This window comes from Cherax quadricarinatus, chromosome 27, assembly GCF_038502225.1.
Source record: "Cherax quadricarinatus isolate ZL_2023a chromosome 27, ASM3850222v1, whole genome shotgun sequence".
Classification (NCBI taxonomy): Eukaryota; Metazoa; Arthropoda; class Malacostraca; order Decapoda; family Parastacidae; genus Cherax; species Cherax quadricarinatus.
In genome coordinates, this window is record NC_091318.1 from 14,629,774 (window position 1) to 14,650,229 (window position 20,456).

The 20,456-nt window shown below is 39.8% G+C and overlaps 1 protein-coding gene across 1 annotated transcript in view; it reads left to right on the top strand.

Annotated features, from left to right (window-relative positions):
* The window catches only part of LOC128691096 (hydroxyacyl-coenzyme A dehydrogenase, mitochondrial), an 85,334-nt gene extending 66,859 nt beyond the window's left edge, over window positions 1–18,475 (top strand). The window contains exon 6 of the mRNA XM_053779897.2: window positions 17,963–18,475. Coding sequence (XP_053635872.1) covers window positions 17,963–18,081 — 119 coding nt within the window. The 3' untranslated portion in view covers window positions 18,082–18,475. The remainder of the gene's footprint in view (window positions 1–17,962) is intronic.
* Window positions 18,476–20,456: the final 1,981 nt, after the last annotated feature.

Here is a 20,456-nt window from a genome sequence, read left to right on the forward strand (position 1 = left end):
TGTTTATTTCCTCTTATCTCCATGGGGAAGTGGAACAGAATTCTTCCTCCGTAAGCTATGCGTGTTGTAAGAGGCGACTAAAATGCCAGGAGCAAGGGGCTAGTAACCCCTTCTCCTGTATATATTACTAAATGTGAAAGGAGAAACTTTTGTTTTTCCTTTTGGGCCACCCCACCTCGGTGGGATACGGCCGGTGTGTTGAAAGAAAGAAAGATATATATATATATATATATATATATATATATAGGTAGTAGGTTGGTAGACAGCAACCACCCAGGGAGGTACTACCGTCCTGCCAAGTGAGTGTAAAACGAAGCCTGTGATTGTTTTACATGATGGTAGGATTGCTGATGTCTTTTGTCTGTCTCATAAATATGCAAGATTACAGGCATGTCTTGCTACTTCTACTTACACTTAGGTCACACTACACATACATGTACACATTTATTTATACACACTCATCTGAGTTTTCTTTGATTTTATCTTAATAGTTCTTGGTCTTATTAATTTTCCTTTTATATCCATGGGGAAGTGGAATAAGAATCTTTCCTCCGTAAGCCATGCGTGTTGTAAAAGTCAACTAAAATGCCGGGAACAATGGGCTAGTAACCCCTTTTCCTGTAAAGATTACTAAAAAGAATAAGAAGAAGAAAATTGTCAAAGTGGGAAGTCTGAATGTGCGTGGATGTTGTGCAGATGATAAGAAAGAGATGATTGTGGATGTTATGAATGAGAAGAAGCTGGATGTTCTGGCTTTAAGTGAAACAAAGCTGAAGGGGGTGGGAGAGTTTCAGTGGAGAGGAATAAATGGGATTAGGTCAGGGGTTTCAAATAGAGTTAGAGCTAAAGAAGGAGTAGCAATAATGTTGAAGGATAAGCTATGGCAGGAAAAGAGGGACTATAAATGTATTAATTCAAGGATTATGTGGAGTAAAATAAAGATTGGATGTGAAAAGTGGGTTATAATAAGCGTGTATGCACCTGGAGAAGAGAGAAGTGTAGAGGAGAGAGAGAGATTTTGGGAAATGTTGAGTGAATGCGTGGGGAGTTTTGAATCAAGTGTGAGAGTAATGGTGGTTGGGGATTTTAATGCTAAAGTGGGTAAAAATGTTATGGAGGGAGTAGTAGGTAAATTTGGGGTGCCAGGGGTAAATGTAAATGGGGAGCCTTTAATTGAGCTATGTGTAGAAAGAAATTTGGTAATAAGTAATACATATTTTATGAAAAAGAGGATAAATAAATATACAAGGTATGATGTAGCACGTAATGAAAGTAGTTTATTAGATTATGTATTGGTGGATAAAAGGTTGATGAGTAGGCTCCAGGATGTACATGTTTATAGAGGGGCAACTGATATATCGGATCATTATTTAGTTGTAGCTACAGTTAGAGTAAGAGGTAGATGGGAAAAGAGGAAGGTGGCAACAACAAGTAAGAGGGAGGTGAAAGTGTATAAACTAAGGGAGGAGGAAGTTCGGGTGAGATATAAGCGACTATTGGCAGAAAGGTGGGCTAGTGCAAAGATGAGTAGTGGGGGGGTTGAAGAGGGTTGGAATAGTTTTAAAAATGCAGTATTAGAATGTGGGGCAGAAGTTTGTGGTTATAGGAGGGTGGGGGCAGGAGGAAAGAGGAGTGATTGGTGGAATGATGAAGTAAAGGGTGTGATAAAAGAGAAAAAGGTAGCTTATGAGAGGTTTTTACAAAGCAGAAGTGTTATAAGAAGAGCAGAGTATATGGAGAGTAAAAGAAAGGTAAAGAGAGTGGTGAGAGAGTGCAAAAGGAGAGCAGATGATAGAGTGGGAGAGGCACTGTCAAGAAATTTTAATGAAAATAAGAAAAAATTTTGGAGTGAGTTAAACAAGTTAAGAAAGCCTAGGGAAAATATGGATTTGTCAGTTAAAAACAGAGTAGGGGAGTTAGTAGATGGGGAGATGGAGGTATTGGGAAGATGGCGAGAATATTTTGAGGAACTTTTAAATGTTAAGGAAGAAACAGAGGCAGTAATTTCATGCACTGGTCAGGGAGGTATACCATCTTTTAGGAGTGAAGAAGAGCAGAATGTAAGTGTGGGGGAGGTACGTGAGGCATTACGTAAAATGAAAGGGGGTAAAGCAGCTGGAACTGATGGGATCATGACAGAAATGTTAAAAGCAGGGGGGGATATAGTGTTGGAGTGGTTGGTACTTTTGTTTAATAAATGTATGAAAGAGGGGAAGGTACCTAGGGATTGGCAGAGAGCATGTATAGTCCCTTTATATAAAGGGAAAGGGGACAAAAGAGACTGTAAAAATTATAGAGGAATAAGCTTACTGAGTATACCAGGAAAAGTGTACGGTAGGGTTATAATTGAAAGAATTAGAGGTAAGACAGAATGTAGGATTGCGGATGAGCAAGGAGGTCTTAGAGTGGGTAGGGGATGTGTAGATCAGGTGTTTACATTGAAGCATATATGTGAACAGTATTTAGATAAAGATAGGGAAGTTTTTATTGCATTTATGGATTTAGAAAAGGCATATGATAGAGTGGATAGAGGAGCAATGTGGCAGATGTTGCAAGTATATGGAATAGGTGGTAAGTTATTAAATGCTGTAAAGAGTTTTTATGAGGATAGTGAGGCTCAGGTTAGGGTGTGTAGAAGAGAGGGAGACTACTTCCCGGTAAAAGTAGGTCTTAGACAGGGATGTGTAATGTCACCATGGTTGTTTAATATATTTATAGATGGGGTTGTAAAGGAAGTAAATGCTAGGGTGTTTGGGAGAGGGGTGGGATTAAATTATGGGGAATCAAATTCAAAATGGGAATTGACACAGTTACTTTTTGCTGATGATACTGTGCTTATGGGAGATTCTAAAGAAAAATTGCAAAGGTTAGTGGATGAGTTTGGGAATGTGTGTAAAGGTAGAAAGTTGAAAGTGAACATAGAAAAGAGTAAGGTGATGAGGGTGTCAAATGATTTAGATAAAGAAAAATTGGATATCAAATTGGGGAGGAGGAGTATGGAAGAAGTGAATGTTTTCAGATACTTGGGAGTTGACGTGTCGGCGGATGGATTTATGAAGGATGAGGTTAATCATAGAATTGATGAGGGAAAAAAGGTGAGTGGTGCGTTGAGGTATATGTGGAGTCAAAAAACGTTATCTATGGAGGCAAAGAAGGGAATGTATGAAAGTATAGTAGTACCAACACTCTTATATGGGTGTGAAGCTTGGGTGGTAAATGCAGCAGCGAGGAGACGGTTGGAGGCAGCGGAGATGTCCTGTTTAAGGGCAATGTGTGGTGTAAATATTATGCAGAAAATTCGGAGTGTGGAAATTAGGAGAAGGTGTGGAGTTAATAAAAGTATTAGTCAGAGGGCAGAAGAGGGGTTGTTGAGGTGGTTTGGTCATTTAGAGAGAATGGATCACAGTAGAATGACATGGAAAGCATATAAATCTATAGGGGAAGGAAGGCGGGGTAGGGGTCGTCCTCGAAAGGGTTGGAGAGAGGGGGTAAAGGAGGTTTTGTGGGTAAGGGGCTTGGACTTCCAGCAAGCGTGCGTGAGCGTGTTAGATAGGAGTGAATGGAGACGAATGGTACTTGGGACCTGACGATCTGTTGGAGTGTGAGCAGGGTAATATTTAGTGAAGGGATTCAGGGAAACCGGTTATTTTCATATAGTCGGACTTGAGTCCTGGAAATGGGAAGTACAATGCCTGCACTTTAAAGGAGGGGTTTGGGATATTGGCAGTTTGGAGGGATATGTTGTGTATCTTTATATGTTTATGCTTCTAGACTGTTGTATTCTGAGCACCTCTGCAAAAACAATGATAATGTGCGAGTGTGGTGAAAGTGTTGAATGATGATGAAAGTATTTTCTTTTTGGGGATTTTCTTTCTTTTTTTTTGGGTCACCCTGCCTCGGTGGGAGACGGCCGACTTGTTGAAAAAAAAAAAAAAAAAAAAAAAAAATATATATATATATATATATATATATATATAGATATATATATATATATATATATATATATATATATACATATACATACATACATACATACATACATACATACATACATACATACATACATACATACATACATACATACATACATACATACAATGCCTGCACTTTAAAGGAGGGGTTTGGGATATTGGCAGTTTGGAGGGATATGTTCTGTATCTCTATACGTATATGCTTCTAAACTGTTGTATTCTGAGCACCTCTGCAAAAGCAGTGATAATGTGTGAGTGTGGTGAAAGTGTTGAATGATGATGAAAGTATTTTCTTTTTGGGGATTTTCTTTCTTTTTTTTTTTTGGGTCACCCTGCCTCAGTGGGAGACGGCCGACTTCAGGAAGAAATCCAAATATTCTTCCTTGAAGCCTTTTTATCCACTTCTCCGAGGCTATGGGTCCCACAATTTACACCAGAGGTGGACCCCATCCTATATATATATATATATATATATATATATATATATATATATATATATATATATATATATATATATATATATATATATATATATATACAGTGGACCCCCGCATAGCGAACGCCTTGCATAGCGAACATTCCGCATAGCGAACGCTTTGATCGCTAAAATTTTGCCCCGCATAGTAGACAAAAACCCGCTCAGCGAACTTCGTCCGAGACGCGTCCAATGTGCGGCCTCAGCCAGCCTCACATGTGCCGCCTGTCCCATTGTTTACCAGCTAGCCTCCGCGGTAACATTCAAGCATACACTCGGAATATTTCGTATTATTACAGTGTTTTCGGTTCTGTTTGTTGAAAATAAGTGACCATGGGCCCCAAGAAAGCTTCTAGTGCCAACCCTGTGGTAAAAAGGGTGAGAATTAGTATGGAAATTAAGAAAGATTTTGAAGGGTTTGGGGCTAACCCTGAGAAGCCTATGCCAGTTGTGGAATCCATTGTGCCTACTTCAAAAATTAAGGAAATGTGTGCACAGTGGGTTGAACTGCAAACCTTTATGGATGAAAATCACCCTGACACAGCTGTTGCAAGGCGTGCTGGTGACTATTTCAATGACAATGTTATGGCCCATTTTAGACAAATCGTAAAGGAACGGGAGGTACAGAGCTCTATGGACAGAAAGAAGTCCAGTGACTCTGAAGCTGGTCCTAGTGGCATTAAAAGAAGAAGGGAAGTAACCCCGGAAAAGGACTTGCCTCCTCAAGTGTTAATGGAAGGGGATTCCCCTTCTAAACACTAACACTCTCTCTCCCCTCCTCCCATCCCATCAATCATCACCAGATCTTCAATAAAAGTAAGTGTCATGTAATTGTGCATGCCTTTTTCAGTTTGTGTGTACTAAAATTAACATTTTTTTGTGGTAAAAAAATTTTTTTTTCATACTTTTGGGTGTCTTGCACGGATTAATTTTATTTCCATTATTTCTTATGGGGAAAATTAATTCGCATAGCGAACATTTCGCATAACGACCAGCCCTCTTGCACGGATTAAGTTCGCTATGCGGGGGTCCACTGTATATATATATATATATATATACATATATATATATATACATATATATATACATATATATATATATATATATATATATATATATAATATATTCTTCTTTTCTTTCAATGTACCAGCCATATCCCACTGAGGTGGGGTGGCCCAAAAGAAAAAACGAAAGTTTCTCCTTTTAAATTTAGTAATATATACAGGAGAAGGGGTTACTAGCCCCTTGCTCCCGGCATTTTAGTCGCCTCTTACAACACGCATGGCTTATGGAGGAAATGCTTTGTTCTACTTTCCCATGGACATAAGCAGAAGTAAACAAGAGCAAGAACTAGGAAAAAATAGAAGAAAACTCTGAGGGGTGTGTATATATACAGTGGACCCTCAGTTATTAGCCGTAATCCGTTCCAGAAGGTCGGCCGAAAACCGAAATGGCCGATAACTGAAATATTTCCCATAAGAATTAATGTAAATACAATTAATCCATTCCAGACAAAAATATTCACAAAAGAAAAATAATTTTTTTAACAATTATATAAATAAAGGTATGTAACATACTTTTATTGAAGGCTAATGCTGGCTTCTGGAAAATAGGGAGGAGGAAAGAGGGAGGAGTTAGTGTTTGGAAGGGGAATCCCCCTCCATAAAGACTTTAGGTAGCAAAGCCTTCTCTGGGGTTACTTCCCTTCTTTGTCTTTTAATGCCACTAGGACCAGCTCGAGTCACTGGACCCCTGTTTCGCAAAGTAACTGTCCAGAGTGCTCTGTTTCTGGCGTCTCTTTAAGATTTCCCTGAAGTGGGACAGGGTTTTGTCACTAAATATGTTGCAGATATGGCATGTTTCAACTTTGTCAGGGTGGTACTTCTCTACAAAACTTTGCACATCATTTCACTTTGCACAAATGTTCTTATTCAATGAAGAAGGCACCTCCTTCACTCCCTCTTCCTCCTCCTCTGAAGCAAGCTCCTCAGCTGCAGTCTGTTGCTGTTCAAGTTGAAGCTCTTGCAGCTTTTCAATGGTTAGCTCTTCCTTGTGGTCTTCCATCAACTCTTCCATATCCATGCCACTCACCTCCAACCCCAGTGCCACAATAGAGTCCACAGGGCCGGCAGGGTCAGGGTCAGCCTCAAACTCTTCAAAATCCCTCTCTTGGACACAATCTGGCCACAGTTTTCTCCAAGCAGAGTTCAAAGTCCTGGAAGTCACTTCCTCCCAAGCCTTACCTATAAGGCTTATGCAGTGGAGGATAGTGAAGTGATTCCTCCAGAACTCTCTTAGGGTCAACTGAGTGTCTGACATCGCTTCAAAGCACTTTTGAAACACTGCTTTGGTGTAGAATTTTTTAAAGTTAGAATGAAATGCTGGTCCATGGGCTGGAGGAGAGGAGTGGTGTTAGGAGGCAAGAACTTCACCTTTATAAAGTTGAAGTTCCTAAACACCTGGTTTTCCAAGTCTGGAGGATGTACAGGAGCATTGTTCAGTACCAGGAGGCACCTGAGTGGCAATTTCTTTTCCAGGGGGTATTTTTTCACACTTGGGCCAAACACATCATTAACCCACTCTTTGAAAATTTGCCTTGTGACCCATGCCTTATGATTAGCTTTCCACATCACACACAGTCTGTTCTTCATGACATTGTTTTTCTTGGACACACTGGGATTATCTGAGTGATACATGAGTAAAGGCTTCACTTTGAAATCCCCACTAGCATTACCACACAACAAAAGAGTAAGCCTATCTTTCATAGGCTTGTGTCCTGGTAGTGCCTTTTCCTCCTGGGTAATGTAGGTCCTTTGGCATTTTCTTCCAAAACAGGCCTGTTTCGTCACAATTGAACACTTGTTGGGGTTTGAATCCTTCAGCCTTTATGTACCCCTTAAATTCCTGCACATATTTTTCAGGCGCTTTTTTGTCAGAACTGGCAGCCTCGCCATGCCTTATCACACTGTGTATACCACTATGATTCTTAAATCTCTCAAACCAGCCTTTTCTGGCCTTAAATTCATCATTATCAGCACTAGTTTCAGGCATTTTCTTTATGAGATCATTGTGCAACTGCCTTGCCCTTTCACATATAATTGACTGTGAAACGCTGTCTCCTGATAATTGTTTCTTGTTGATCCACACCAACAACAATCCCTCCACATCTTTGAGTATTTGCGATCTCTGTTTTGTAAGCATATTTGCACCTTTTGCAACAACAGCTTCCTTGATTACCGTTTTCTTGGCAAAAATAGTAGAGATGGTTGTATGGCGTTTGTTATACAACCTGGCCAGCTCGGAGACACGCACTCCACTTTCATATTTTGCGATGATCTCTTTCTTGAATTCAATAGTATTTCTCACCCTCTTTACCACAGGGCTGGCACTATAAGCTTTCTTTGGGCCCATGGTGGCTTATTTAGCAGTTACAAGCACTTAAAACAAAATGTATCGCATGTACACATGGAATCATCCTCACTGGCTTGTAAACAATGGCACACTAGCTGTACATGGAGTGGCCGAGCCACTCAGGCCGCTCGGACATGTTCGGGACGAATGACTTTAACCGAGTTCTTCGTCGTTAACCGAGCCAATATTTTGACGCAAAAACTTTACTTAATCCAAATTTTACATAATCTGATGACGACGTAATCCGGGGGTCCACTGTACAAGCAAATTGAGTTACGAGCTCAGTCATGGAACGAATTAAACTTGTAAGTCAAGGTACCACTGTACTTTTAGTAACTCCACACCTCCTCCTAATTTCTACACTACAAATTCTCTGCATAATATTTGCACCACACATTGCCCTTAGACAGGATGTCTCCACTGTCTCCAGCCGCCTCGCTGCAGCATTTACAACCCATGCTTCACACCCATATAAGAGTATTGGTACCACTATACTCTCATACATTACCTTCTTTGTCTCCATGGGTAACGTTTTTTGTCTACACAGATACCTCAAAGCACCACTCGCCTTTTTTCCTTCATCAGTTCTGTGGTTAACCTCATCCTTTATAGACCCATCTGTTGAGAAGTCAACTCCCAAATATCTGAAAACATTCCCTCCCTCCAATGTGATATCCAATTTTTCTTTATCTAAATCCTTTGATACCCTCATCACCTTACTCTTATCTATGTTCACTTTCAATTTTCTGACTTTTCACATCCTCCCAAACTCGTCCATTAACCTTTACAACTTTTCTTTAGAATCTCCCAAAAGCACTGTATCATCAGCAAAAAGTACCTGTATCAACTCCCATTTTGTATTTGATTCCCCATAATTTAATCCCACCCCTCTCCCCAACACCCTAGCATTTACTTCTTTTATAACCCCATCTATAAATATGTTAAAAAACCATGGTTAGATTACACGTCCCTGTCTAAGACCTCCTTTTACTGGGAAGTAATTTCCCTCTCTCCTACACACCCTAACCTGAGCCTCACTGTCCTCATAAAAACTTTACAGCATTTAGTAACTTACTACCTATTCCATACACTTGCAAAATATGCCACACTGCTCCTCTATCCACTCTATCATATGCCTTTTCTAAATTATTATTTTCTAAATTATTATTATTATTCTTTCAAGAAACTGGCTGTATCCCACCAAGGCAGGGTGGCCCAAAAGGAAAAACGAAAGTTTCTCCTTTTAAGTTCAGTAATATATATACAGGCGAAGGGGTTACTAACCCCTTGCTCTCGGCATTTTAGTCGCCTCTTACGACACGCACGGCTCATGAAGGAAGACTTCTGTTTCACTTCCCCATGGAGATAAGAGGAAATAAACAAGAACAAGAACTATTAAGGAAATAGAAAAAACTCAGAGGGGCATGTGTGTATATATATGCTTGTACATGCATGGTGTGCCCAAAGTGTAAGTAGAAGTAGCAAGACGTACCTGAAATCTTGTATGTTTATGTGACAGAAAAAAGACACCATCAATCCTACCATCATGTAAAACAAATACAGGCTTCCATTTCACACTCACTTTACAGGACGGTAGTACCTCCCTGGGTGGTTGCATTATCATTACTGTTTATCTTTCAACAAATCGGCCGTATCCCACCAAAGCAGGGTGGCCCAAAAAGGAAAAAAAAGTTTCTCTCTTTAACTATAGTAACGTATACAGGAGAAGGGGGTTATTAGCCCCTGGCTCCTGGCATTTCATTTGCCTCTTATAACATGCACGGCTCATGAAGGAAGAATTCTGTTCCACTTCCCCATGGAGATAAGAGAAAATAAACAAGAAGAAAAACTAGTAAGACAAAAGAAAACCCAGAGGGATGAGTATATATATGCTTGTACATGCATGCGTAGTGTGACCTAAGGGTAAGTAGAAGCAGCATGATGTACCTGAAATCTTACATGTTGATGAGACAGAAAAAAGATACCAGCAATCCTACCATTGTGTAAAACAATTACAGGCTTCCATTTCACACTCACTTGGCAGGACAGTAGTACTTCCCTGGGTGGTTGCTGTTTACCAACCTACTACCTAGGATTATCATTATTCTTCTTTCTTTCTTTCAACGCACCGGCCGCATCCCACCGAGGCGGGGTGGCCCAAAAGGAAAAACAAAAGTTTCTCCTTTTACATTTTGTAATATATACAGGAGAAGGGGTTACTAGCCCCTTGCTCCTGGCATTTTAGTTGCCTCCTACAACACGCATGGCTTACGGAGGAAGAATTCTGTTCCACTTCACCATGGAGATAAGAGGAAATAAACAAGAACAAGAACTAGAAAGAAAACAGGAGAAAACCCAGAGGGGTGTATATATATATATATGCTTGTACATGTATGTGTAGTGTGACCTAAGTGTGAGTAGAAGTAGCAAGACATACCTGAAACCTTGCATGTTTATGAGACAAAAAAGGACACCAGCAATCCTACCATCATGTAAAACAATTACAGGCTTACATTTTACACTCACTTGGCAGGACGGTAGTACCTCCCTGGGTGGTTGCTGTTTACCAACCTACTACCTAGGATTATCATTATTATTTACATTTATTATTTTTGTGATTCAGTCCATTATTTGTGTAAACAGGTAAGTGCTGTGCTACTTAGTCTTACTTAGACAGCAGGATGTTGGAACCCAGTCCCTGGTTGTACAGTGAAACCTTGGTTTTCGTGATTAATCCGTTCGAAAAAGTCTGACGAAAACTGAAGCAATATTTCCCATAAGAAATAATGTAAATTCAATTAATCCGTTCAAGACGCCCAAAAATATTAACAAAAAATACTTTTTATAGAGAATAACTATAGTTTCACATACAGAAAACAATGAGAAATAAATATAAATGAGAATTTAACATCACTTTTACCTTTATTGAAGACTCTTGTTGGCGTATGGAAGACTCCGAGGAGGGGAGAGGGAGGAGGAGAGGTTATTGTTTTGAAGGGGAATCCCCGTCCATAAGGAATTCAGGTGTCAAGGCCCTATCCGGGGTTACTTCCCTTCTTTGTCTTGTACTGGCACTAGGACCAGCTTGAGAGTCACTGGACCCCTGTTGCACAAAAAATCTGTCCAGAGAGGTCTGTTTCTGGCATCTCTTTGCCTAAAATGGGACAAGGCATTGTCATTGAACATGTTGTGGACACGCTTGCAACAGCTTTGTTAGGGTGATATTTCTCCACAAAACTTTGCAACTCATTTCACTTTGCACACATGTCCTTAATAACTGAAGAAGGCACATTCTCCCCTCTCTCTTCCTGCTCCTCTGAAGCAATTTCCTCAGCTGTGTCTTTCTATTCAGTTGAAGGTCTTGCAGCTCTTCAGTGGTTAGCTCTTCGCTGTGGTCATCCACCAACTCTTCCACATCCTGGCCACTCACATCCAACCCCATGGACTTCTCCAAAGACACAGTAGATTCCACAAGAGGCGTAGGATCGTCAGGGTCAGCCTCAAACCCCACAAAATCCTTCTCTGGGACAAATTCTAACCACAATTTTCTCCAAGCAGAGTTCATCGTCCTGGAGGTCACTCCCTGCCATACCTTATCTATAAGGCTTATAAAGTGATTTCTCCAGAACTCTCTTAGGGTCAATTCAGTATCCGAGGTCACTTCAAAGCACCTTTAAAGCAGTGCTTTGGTGTAGAGTTTCTTGAAGTTTGAAATGACCTACTGGTCCATGGGCTGGATGATAGGAGTGCCATTAGGGGGCAAGAACTTAACTGTCATGAAACTAAACTCCTCCAACAGTTGGTCTTCCAAGCCTGGAAGATGAGCTGGAGCATTGTCAGTTACCAGGAAGCACTTGAGTGCTAATTGATTTTCTGGGAGACATTTCTTCACACTCAGGCCAAACACTTCATTGACCCACTCAATGAAAATTTGCCTCGTGACCCATGCCTTCTTGTTAACCTTCCACATCACACACAATTTACTCTTGATGACATTGTTTTTCTTAACACTGGGATTTTCAGAGTGATACACCAGTAAAGGCTTCACTAGCATTACCACAGAACAAGAGAGTTAGCCTGTCCTTCATAGGCTTGTGTCCTGGCAGTGCATTTTCTTCCTGCATGTTGTAGGTCCTCTTTGGTATTTTCTTCCAAAAGAGGCCTGTTTCATCACAACTGAAGACTTGTTGGGGAGGAATTCTTCAGCCTCTATGTACTCCTTGAATTCATCAATGAATTCTTCAGCCCCACGTTTGTCAGAACTTGCAGCCTCACCATGCCTTACCACAATGTGCATGCCAGTTCGCTTCTTGAACTTGTCAAACCAGCCTCTGCTGGCCTTAAATTTACTAGCAGCAGCACTCATTCCAGGCATTTTCTTTGTGAGATCAGCATGTAACTGCCTTGCGCTTTTCCAAACTATTGCCTCCGAAACACTACCTCCCGCTAACTGTTTTTCGTTGATCCACACCAACAACAACTTCTCAACATTTTTGATTGTTTGCAGTCTGTTTCATTAGCACATTTACTCCTTTTGCAACATCAGCTTCCTTGATTTCTTTTTTCTTCGCCAGGATAGAACTGATCATTGATGCGGACTTCCCGTACATCCTGGCGAGATGAGCCATGCGTATGCCACTTTCGTTCTTTGCTACGAGTTCTTTATTGAATTCTATCATGTTTCTCGCCTTCTTTACATTTTTTGGCCCCATGGTGGCTTATTTAGCAGTTGCACTCAATAAACAAGCACAAAAGACAATGGATTATTACGAAATGTTTCAGACGAACACACAGGGTGATGCTCACTCAACAAGAAACAAAGGCAGACTGAGTCACGAATTCATGTGATGCTTTGTGTGGCCCACTCGATTCCGGGAAATGAATGGCCAAGTCACGTGGGCAGGCAGACGAGTTTGGTATGGACCATTTTCAACTGTACGAAAACAGAGTGGATGTACAAAAACTGGGACAAAATTTTGATGAAAAAAGTCGTTGAAAACCAAATCGTACAAAAACTAGGGCATATGAAAACCGAGGTTTGACTGTATTGTGTGCCTCTTTTTACGGGTATGTGGGGTAATAATAATAATAAAATATTTTAAAGTAAGTAAATGTTACAATGGTGACAGACACAAGTCCAGGTTTTTATTGAGATAACATGTCACACAAAAGTTAGTTAAAATGCATATATGCTGGGAACAATGGCCTAGTAACCCCTTTTTCTGTAATAATTACTAAAAAGAATAAGAAGAAAATTTTCAAAGTGGGATGTCTGAATGTGCATGGATGTTGTGCAAATGATAAGAAAGAGGTGATTGTGGATGTTATGAATGAGAAGAAGCTGGATGTCCTGGCTTTAAGTGAAACAAAGCTGAAGGGGGTGGGAGAGTTTCAGTGGAGAGGAATAAATGGGATTAGGTCTGGGGTTTCAAATAGAGCTAAAGGAGGAGTAGCAATAATGTTGAAGGATTAGCTATGGTAGGAAAAGAGGGAGTATAAATGTATTAATTCAAGGATTATGTGGAGTAAAATAAAGGTTGGATGTGAAAAGTGGGTTATAGTAAGCATATATGGGGATGGAGGAAGGGAGAAGTGTAGAGGAGATAGAGATATTGGGAAATGTTGAGTGAATGAGTGGGGGTTTTGAACCAAGTGTGAGAGTGCTTGTGGTTGGGGATTTCTATGCTGAAGTGGGTAAAAATATTGTGGAGGGAGTAATAAGTAAATTTGGGGTGCCATGGGTAAATGAAAATGGGGAGCCTTTAATTGAGCTATGTGTGGAAAGAGGTTTGGTAATAAGTAATACATATTTTATACACATTTTATGAAAAAGTGGATAAATAATTATACAAGGTATGATATAGCACATAATGAAAGTAGTTTGTTAGATTATGTATTGGTGGATAAAAGGTTGATGGGTAGGCTTCAGGATGTACATGTTTATAGAGGGGCAACAGATATATCGGATCATTATCTAGTTAGCTACAGTTAGAGTAAGAGGTAGATGGGACAAGAGGAAAATGGCAACAACAAGTAAGAGGGAGGTGAAAGTGTATAAACTAAGGAAGGAGGAAGTTCGGGTGAGATATAAGCAACTATTGGCAGAAAGGTGGGCTGGCGCAAGTATGAGTAGTGGGGAGGTTGAAGAGGGTTGGAATAGTTTTAAAAATGCAGTACAGTATTAGAATGGGGGGCAGAAGTTTGTGGTTATAGGAGGGTGGGTGCAGGAGGAAAGAGGAGTGATTGGTGGAATGATGAAGTAAAGAGTGTGATAAAAGAGAAAAAGTTAGCTAATGATAGGTTTTTACAAAGAAGTGTTATAAGAAGAGTAGAGTATATGGAGAGTAAAAGAAAGGTGAAGAGAGTGGTGAGAGAGTGCAAAAGGAGAGCAGATGATAGAGTGGGAGAGGCAATGTCAAAAAATTTTAATGAAAATAAGAAAAAAAATTGGAGTGACTTAAACAAGTTAAGAAAGCCTAGGGAACAAATGGATTTGTCAGTTAAAAACAGATTAGGAGAGTTGGTAGATGGGGAGATGGAAATATTGGGTAGATGGTGAGAATACTTTGAGGAACTTTTAAATGTTGATGAAAGGGAGGCGGTAATTTCATGCACTGGTCAGGGAGGTATACCATCTTTTAGGAGTGAAGAAGAGCAGGATGTAAGTGTGGGGGAGGTGCATGAGGCATTACATAGAATGAAAGGGGGTAAAGCAGCTGGAACTGATGGGATCATGACAAATGTTAAAAGCAGGGGGGGATATAGTGTTGGAGTGGTTGGCATTTGTGTTTAATAAATGTATGAAAGAGGGGAAGGTACCTAGGGATTGGCAGAGAACATGTATAGTCCCTTTATATAAAAGGAAGGAGGACAAGAGAGATTGTAAAAATTATAGAGGAATTAGTTTACCGAGTATACCAGGAAAAGTGTACGGTAGGGTTATTATTGAAAGAATTAGAGGTAAGACAGAATGTAGGATTCCGGATGAGCAAGGAGGTTTTAGAGTGGGTAGGGGATGTGTAGATCAGGTGTTTACATTGAAGCATATATGTTTTTATTGCATTTATGGATTTTGAAAAGGCATATGATATAGTGGATAGGGGAGCAATGTGGCAGATGTTGCAAGTATATGGAATAGGTGGTAAGTTACTAAACGCTGTAAAGAGTTTTTATGAGGATAGTGAGGCTCAGGTTAGGGTGTGTAGAAGAGAGGGAGACTACTTCCCGGTAAAAGTAGATCTTAGACAGGGATGTGTAATGCCACCATGGTTGTTTAATATATTTATAGATGGGGTTGTAAAAGAAGTAAATGCTATGGTGTTCGGGAGAGGGGTGAGATTAAATTATGGGGAATCAAATACAAAATGGGAAGTGACACAGTTACTTTTTGCTGATACTGTGCTTATGGGTGATTATAAAGAAAAATAGCAGAGGTTAGTGGACGTATTTGGGAGTGTGTATAAAGGCAGAAAGTTGAAAGTGAATATAGAAAAGAGTAAGGTGATGAGGGTATCAAATGATTTAGATAAAGAAAAATTGGATATCAAATTGGGGAAGAGGAGTATGGAAGAAGTGAATGTTTTCAGATATTTGGGAGTTGACGTATCAGCGGATGGATTTATGAAGGATGAGGTTAATCATAGAATTGATGAGAGAAAAAAGGTGAGTGGTGTGTTGAGGTATATGTGGAGACAAAGAACGTTATCTATGGAGGCAAAGAAGGGAATGTATGAAAGTATAGTGGTACCAACACTCTTATATGGGTGTGAAGCTTGGGTTGTAAATGCTGCAGCGAGGAGACGGTTGGAGGCAGTGGAGATGTCCTGTCTAAGGGCAATGTGTGGTGTAAATATTATGCAGAAAATTTGGAGTGTGGAAATTAGGAGGTGTGGGGTTGATAAAAGTATTAGTCAGAGGGCTGAAGAGGGGTTGTTGAGGTGGTTTGGTCATTTAGAGAGAATGGATCAAAGTAGAATGACATGGAGAGTGTATAAATCTGTAGGGGAAGGAAGGCGGGGTAGGGGTCGTCCTTGAAAGGGTTTGAGAGAGGGGGTAAAGGAGGTTGTGTGGGCAAGGGGCTTGGATTTCCAGCAAGCGTGCATGAGAGTGTTAGGAGTGAATGGAGACGAATGGTATTTGGGACCTGACGAGCTGTTGGAATGTGAGCAGGTTAATATTTAGTGAAGGGATTCAGGGAAACCGGTTGTTTTATATAGCCGGACTTGAGTCCTGGAAATGGGAGGTACAATGCCTGCACTTTAAAGGAGGGGTTTTGGGATATTAGCAGTTTGGAGGGATATGTTGTGTATCTTTATACATATATACTTCTAAACTGTTGTATTCTGAGCACCTCTGCAAAAACAGTGATTATGTGTGAGTGAGGTGAAAGTGTTGAATGATGAAAGTATTTTCTTTTTGGGGATTTTCTTTCTTTTTGGTTCACCCTGCCTCGGTGGGAGATGGCCGAATTGTTTAAAAAGAAAAAATATGCATTAGGAAGCTACAAATGGGAGTGAGTGAGTAGAGTTTTCTTGTTAAACCAGAGACCTGATGTAGGAGTTTCACACTTCAATGATTCCAAAAAAGCTTCATTTCTAATACTTTGCCTTCCTCTGTTCTCCTGTACTTAGTTTGTGGTAAAAGTAGTGGTAATGAGAGTACTGTATGGTGCTGGTAGTATTATTCTGGTATTGTACTGCTAGTGTATTATTAGTAGTATTGGTAGTGTGCTGATAATAGTGGTACAGGGTGTGGTGGAGTATACATGCATGTTGTAACTGTAACCTTTGTATGAGAAGTATATGTGCTTGAATGTTGAAGTCAGTGGCATATGGTGGGGTGTTGTCACAGGGTGTGTGCTGTTCATCTGCACACTGCCATAACAACATACTGGAGCAAAAGATATGGGAGGAAGTGCAAAATAAACCCAGTGAAAGCAGATGTGCAGTGGGCACAATAAGGGAACGCTGTATCAACATCCGTGGCTGCAGATTATTACACTGGTGGAACAAATATAGAAGTCTTCAAGTATCTTCACCAGGTGCCATATCAGCATGGCCGTAATGGATGTGTGGGGCAGTAGGCCACCAGTAGCAACAGCCTGGTTGACCAATCAAGCACCAGACAAGCCTGGCCCATGGCTGGGTTCCAGGAGTAGAAAGACTTGAAACTCATCAAAGGTATATCAAGGATAAAGGTGTCTACAGCTAGCTGTGGGGTGCGTAGTGCTGTCTTGTAACAACTGTCACAATATTTCATAACATGGGACAGAAAAATTAGTTTACCATTAAGATTCATGATTATATGATTGAATGAGCTTAATGTTTATGATGAATTTACCATCTTTGGTGGATGTACAGCACACACCTAGTACACACACAATATACACACCTGATTGAAGTCCCTTGAATTTTGTGTGCTTATGTGTTTCATGATAAATTCTTGATGCCCTATGTATTTGCTCATTTACCTTGAGGCCCTTTCTGTGAGTTTATTCATGTTTCACTTGATACTTCTTTTCTTTACTTACTCATGTTTCACTTGAAATTGTAAAAGGCTTTCATCAATTTTGTGGATGACCTGGAAGAGGAGCAGTTATTGTTATTTCCCTTAGAGTGGAGGAGGTGAAAGAGGAACTCTCAACTTACCTGCTTATCAGTGGCTCCATAAAGCTTACAGTTGATAGTAAGATACAAGAATGTCTCACCTGTATTTGTAGCTCCTTTTGTACTTTAAGTCACGTTTCTTATAGTGCCCATTTTGTGCTCTTACTCAAGTTTCTCATGGTGTCACTTTTGTATGCTTGTGCTTCTCATGATGCTCCTGGGTATGTAAGTTATGATAAAAAAATTATTTCCATTGTTTTATACACCTGTTTCTTACAATAGTTTTTTATCCATTCAGGTCGATTTCCTTCCCACCTGAGGGAAGTAGAAAATAAGTTAATGTTGATAATGTCTATTGCAAAACATGTCAATCACCTGTTCTCAGTGATTGACATAAATACATATTCTCTTTACCATAATTTAATGTATTGCATTAGGTATTTTTTGCTCATTATAATGAGCATTGAATCATTTAAATGAATTTTGTCTTTGTGACTCAGACTGGTCCACAAGGTTTCCCGAGGAACAGGCATACAGGGTACCATCCACTCTGGTGAAGAAGGTGGAGGAGGGAAAGCTGGGCAGGAAGACTGGTGAGGGCTTCTACAAATATAATTAAAGAAAAAATGCCATTGTTTTCATCTTCTGGAGAGTTACAAGACACATCAGGCGCACATGCACACACTGCATGAGCAGCAACATAAGTCTTTTATATAACTCGCTAACATAGCTCTAGAAGCAGGAAGCAGCATTTATATAAAAATCTTAAGATTATTATATTAATAGTTAAACTACTCATTGTTAATGTGACTTCAGGGATTTTGGGTGTGTTGCTCTAGAATGTTAATTTTGTGTGTTGATATTTTTGTTGTACTAATGAAATTCCTTGTACACTCTTAAATGTTTTGCATTTAAAGTTGGACTCCTTTTTAACCTTTGTTACAGTAGAGCTTCAGTTAACATGAGGGTTGCATTTCTGAATATTGATTTATTGTATGAATCAGTATTAATTCGACAGGAAATATTGGGGCCTCCAAAAAACCAAACAGTTTTTTAAATATTGGTAGGCTTAAAATATCAAAAGAAACAACTTTCTCACATCTTAAATTCTGGTTGCTTTTGCTCATTGATATGCCAAGTAAAGGAAGAGATTTTAAGTGGTCCTGCTGAACTGAGGTAGATGGCTGTTGTTCTTGTGTTAATGCTGGTGCATAGCTGTCAGAAGTTCATGGGAGTACAGGAGTACTCTAATATTTTGTAATACATTTATGCTCTTGTTTTTTCTTTTTCTTAACACACAGGCTGAGCCCCACCAAGGCAAGGTGACCCAGAAAAAGAAGAGATGAAAGTTTTTCTTCTTTTTGAATTTAGTAATTTATACAGAAGGGGGTTACTAGCCCTGTAATTGTTTTACATGATGGTAGAATTGCTGGTGTTCATTTTTCTGTCTCATAAACATGCAAGGTTTCAGGTATGTCTTGCTACTTCTACTTACACTTAGGTCACACTACACATACATGTACAAGCATATATATACACACCCCTCTGGGTTTTCTTCTATTTTCTTACTAGTTCTTGTTCTTGTTTATTTCCTCTTACCTCCATGTGGAAGTGGAACAGAATTCTTCCTCCGTAAGCCATGTGTGTTGTAAGAGGTGACTAAAATGCCAGGAGCAAGGGGCTAGTAACCCCTTCTCCTGTATATATTACTAAATGTAAAAGGAGAAACTTTCGTTTTTCCTTTTGGGCCACCCCGCCTCGGTGGGATACAGCCGGTGTGTTGAAAGAAAGAAAGGGGTTACTAGCCCCTTGCTCCCAGCATTTTAGTCACCTCTTACGACGAGACGTGGCTTGTGGAGAAAGGATTCTTCTCTACTTCCTCATGGAGCTCTGCTATGTTTTACCTTGCAGTATTTTATACAACTGCTTCAGAGCAAGGCTTCTAGATGTTTCAGGATCCTTCTTATTGAAAAAGTCTGCAAGTTGACTAGCAACATGGAATTGCTTAAGTAACTTTTCTAATGTTGTCTGTTTCTGTACAGGGTCTTCTATCACATCTTCCTCTATTACTTACCTCTCTCTTGCCTGGGAGCCTGAGTTTTCCAGCAATTCCTCTGTAGTTGGTTTTTCATCATTATCTACCAGTTCATTTATGTCTTCTTTGTGCATATCTTTGAAGCCCCTCACCTCCCACCCTCCTGTACCTAACTCCTTACTGGGGGGAAATCTGAAAAATTATGCACCACAATAGGTCATAATTTACCCCAGCTTGTATTTATTTTTGATTGGAGTATTTCATCCCATGACACTTTTTACATGTGTTAGTGCATCTGCAATGTTGAAAGCATGCATGAACTCTGGCACTTCATTCTCTTAACTGTTATCCATTAATGCGATGAGTTTTTGCATGACCTTACATGTGTAGTGGCACTTCAGTATCTTAATAACTTTTCGATTGTATTGGGTGGTAAAAATAAATCCTGCACATTTAGATCCAGAGATTGTAACTTTCAGAATAACTATGTGAATTATGGCCAGGTACATCTTCTGTGGAAATAATATAATGCTTGAACCAATCAACAAATCAGGGCTTCATTAATCCATGCTGCTCTGTTAGACTGTCAGATAACTGGCAAAGTGGTTCTATCTTATCCTTATGGTAATTTATAGCTCCTTTGTGAGCTATAAATTACCATAAGCTTGTACTTGAATTCACCTTTTTCTTCTCTCACACAGTTTTGTAGTAGGATATGACTTTGTGCCTTATTATCTGTGCATTAAGCTGAGCAGTTTTCCTGACCTTTTCCTTAGTAGATATATTCAGTACCTGTTCTGTTATATTTAGCTTTATTGACCTACAGGAGGGCCTTTGCTTACATAACATGTTAGGTTCTGGGCTACTGCTGTAAAGCAAAAATCACTGTAAAGTTAATCATAAACTGATAGCATGTTTCCACTATCAAGTATTAAGTGAGCAATATAGCTAGGCCTAAA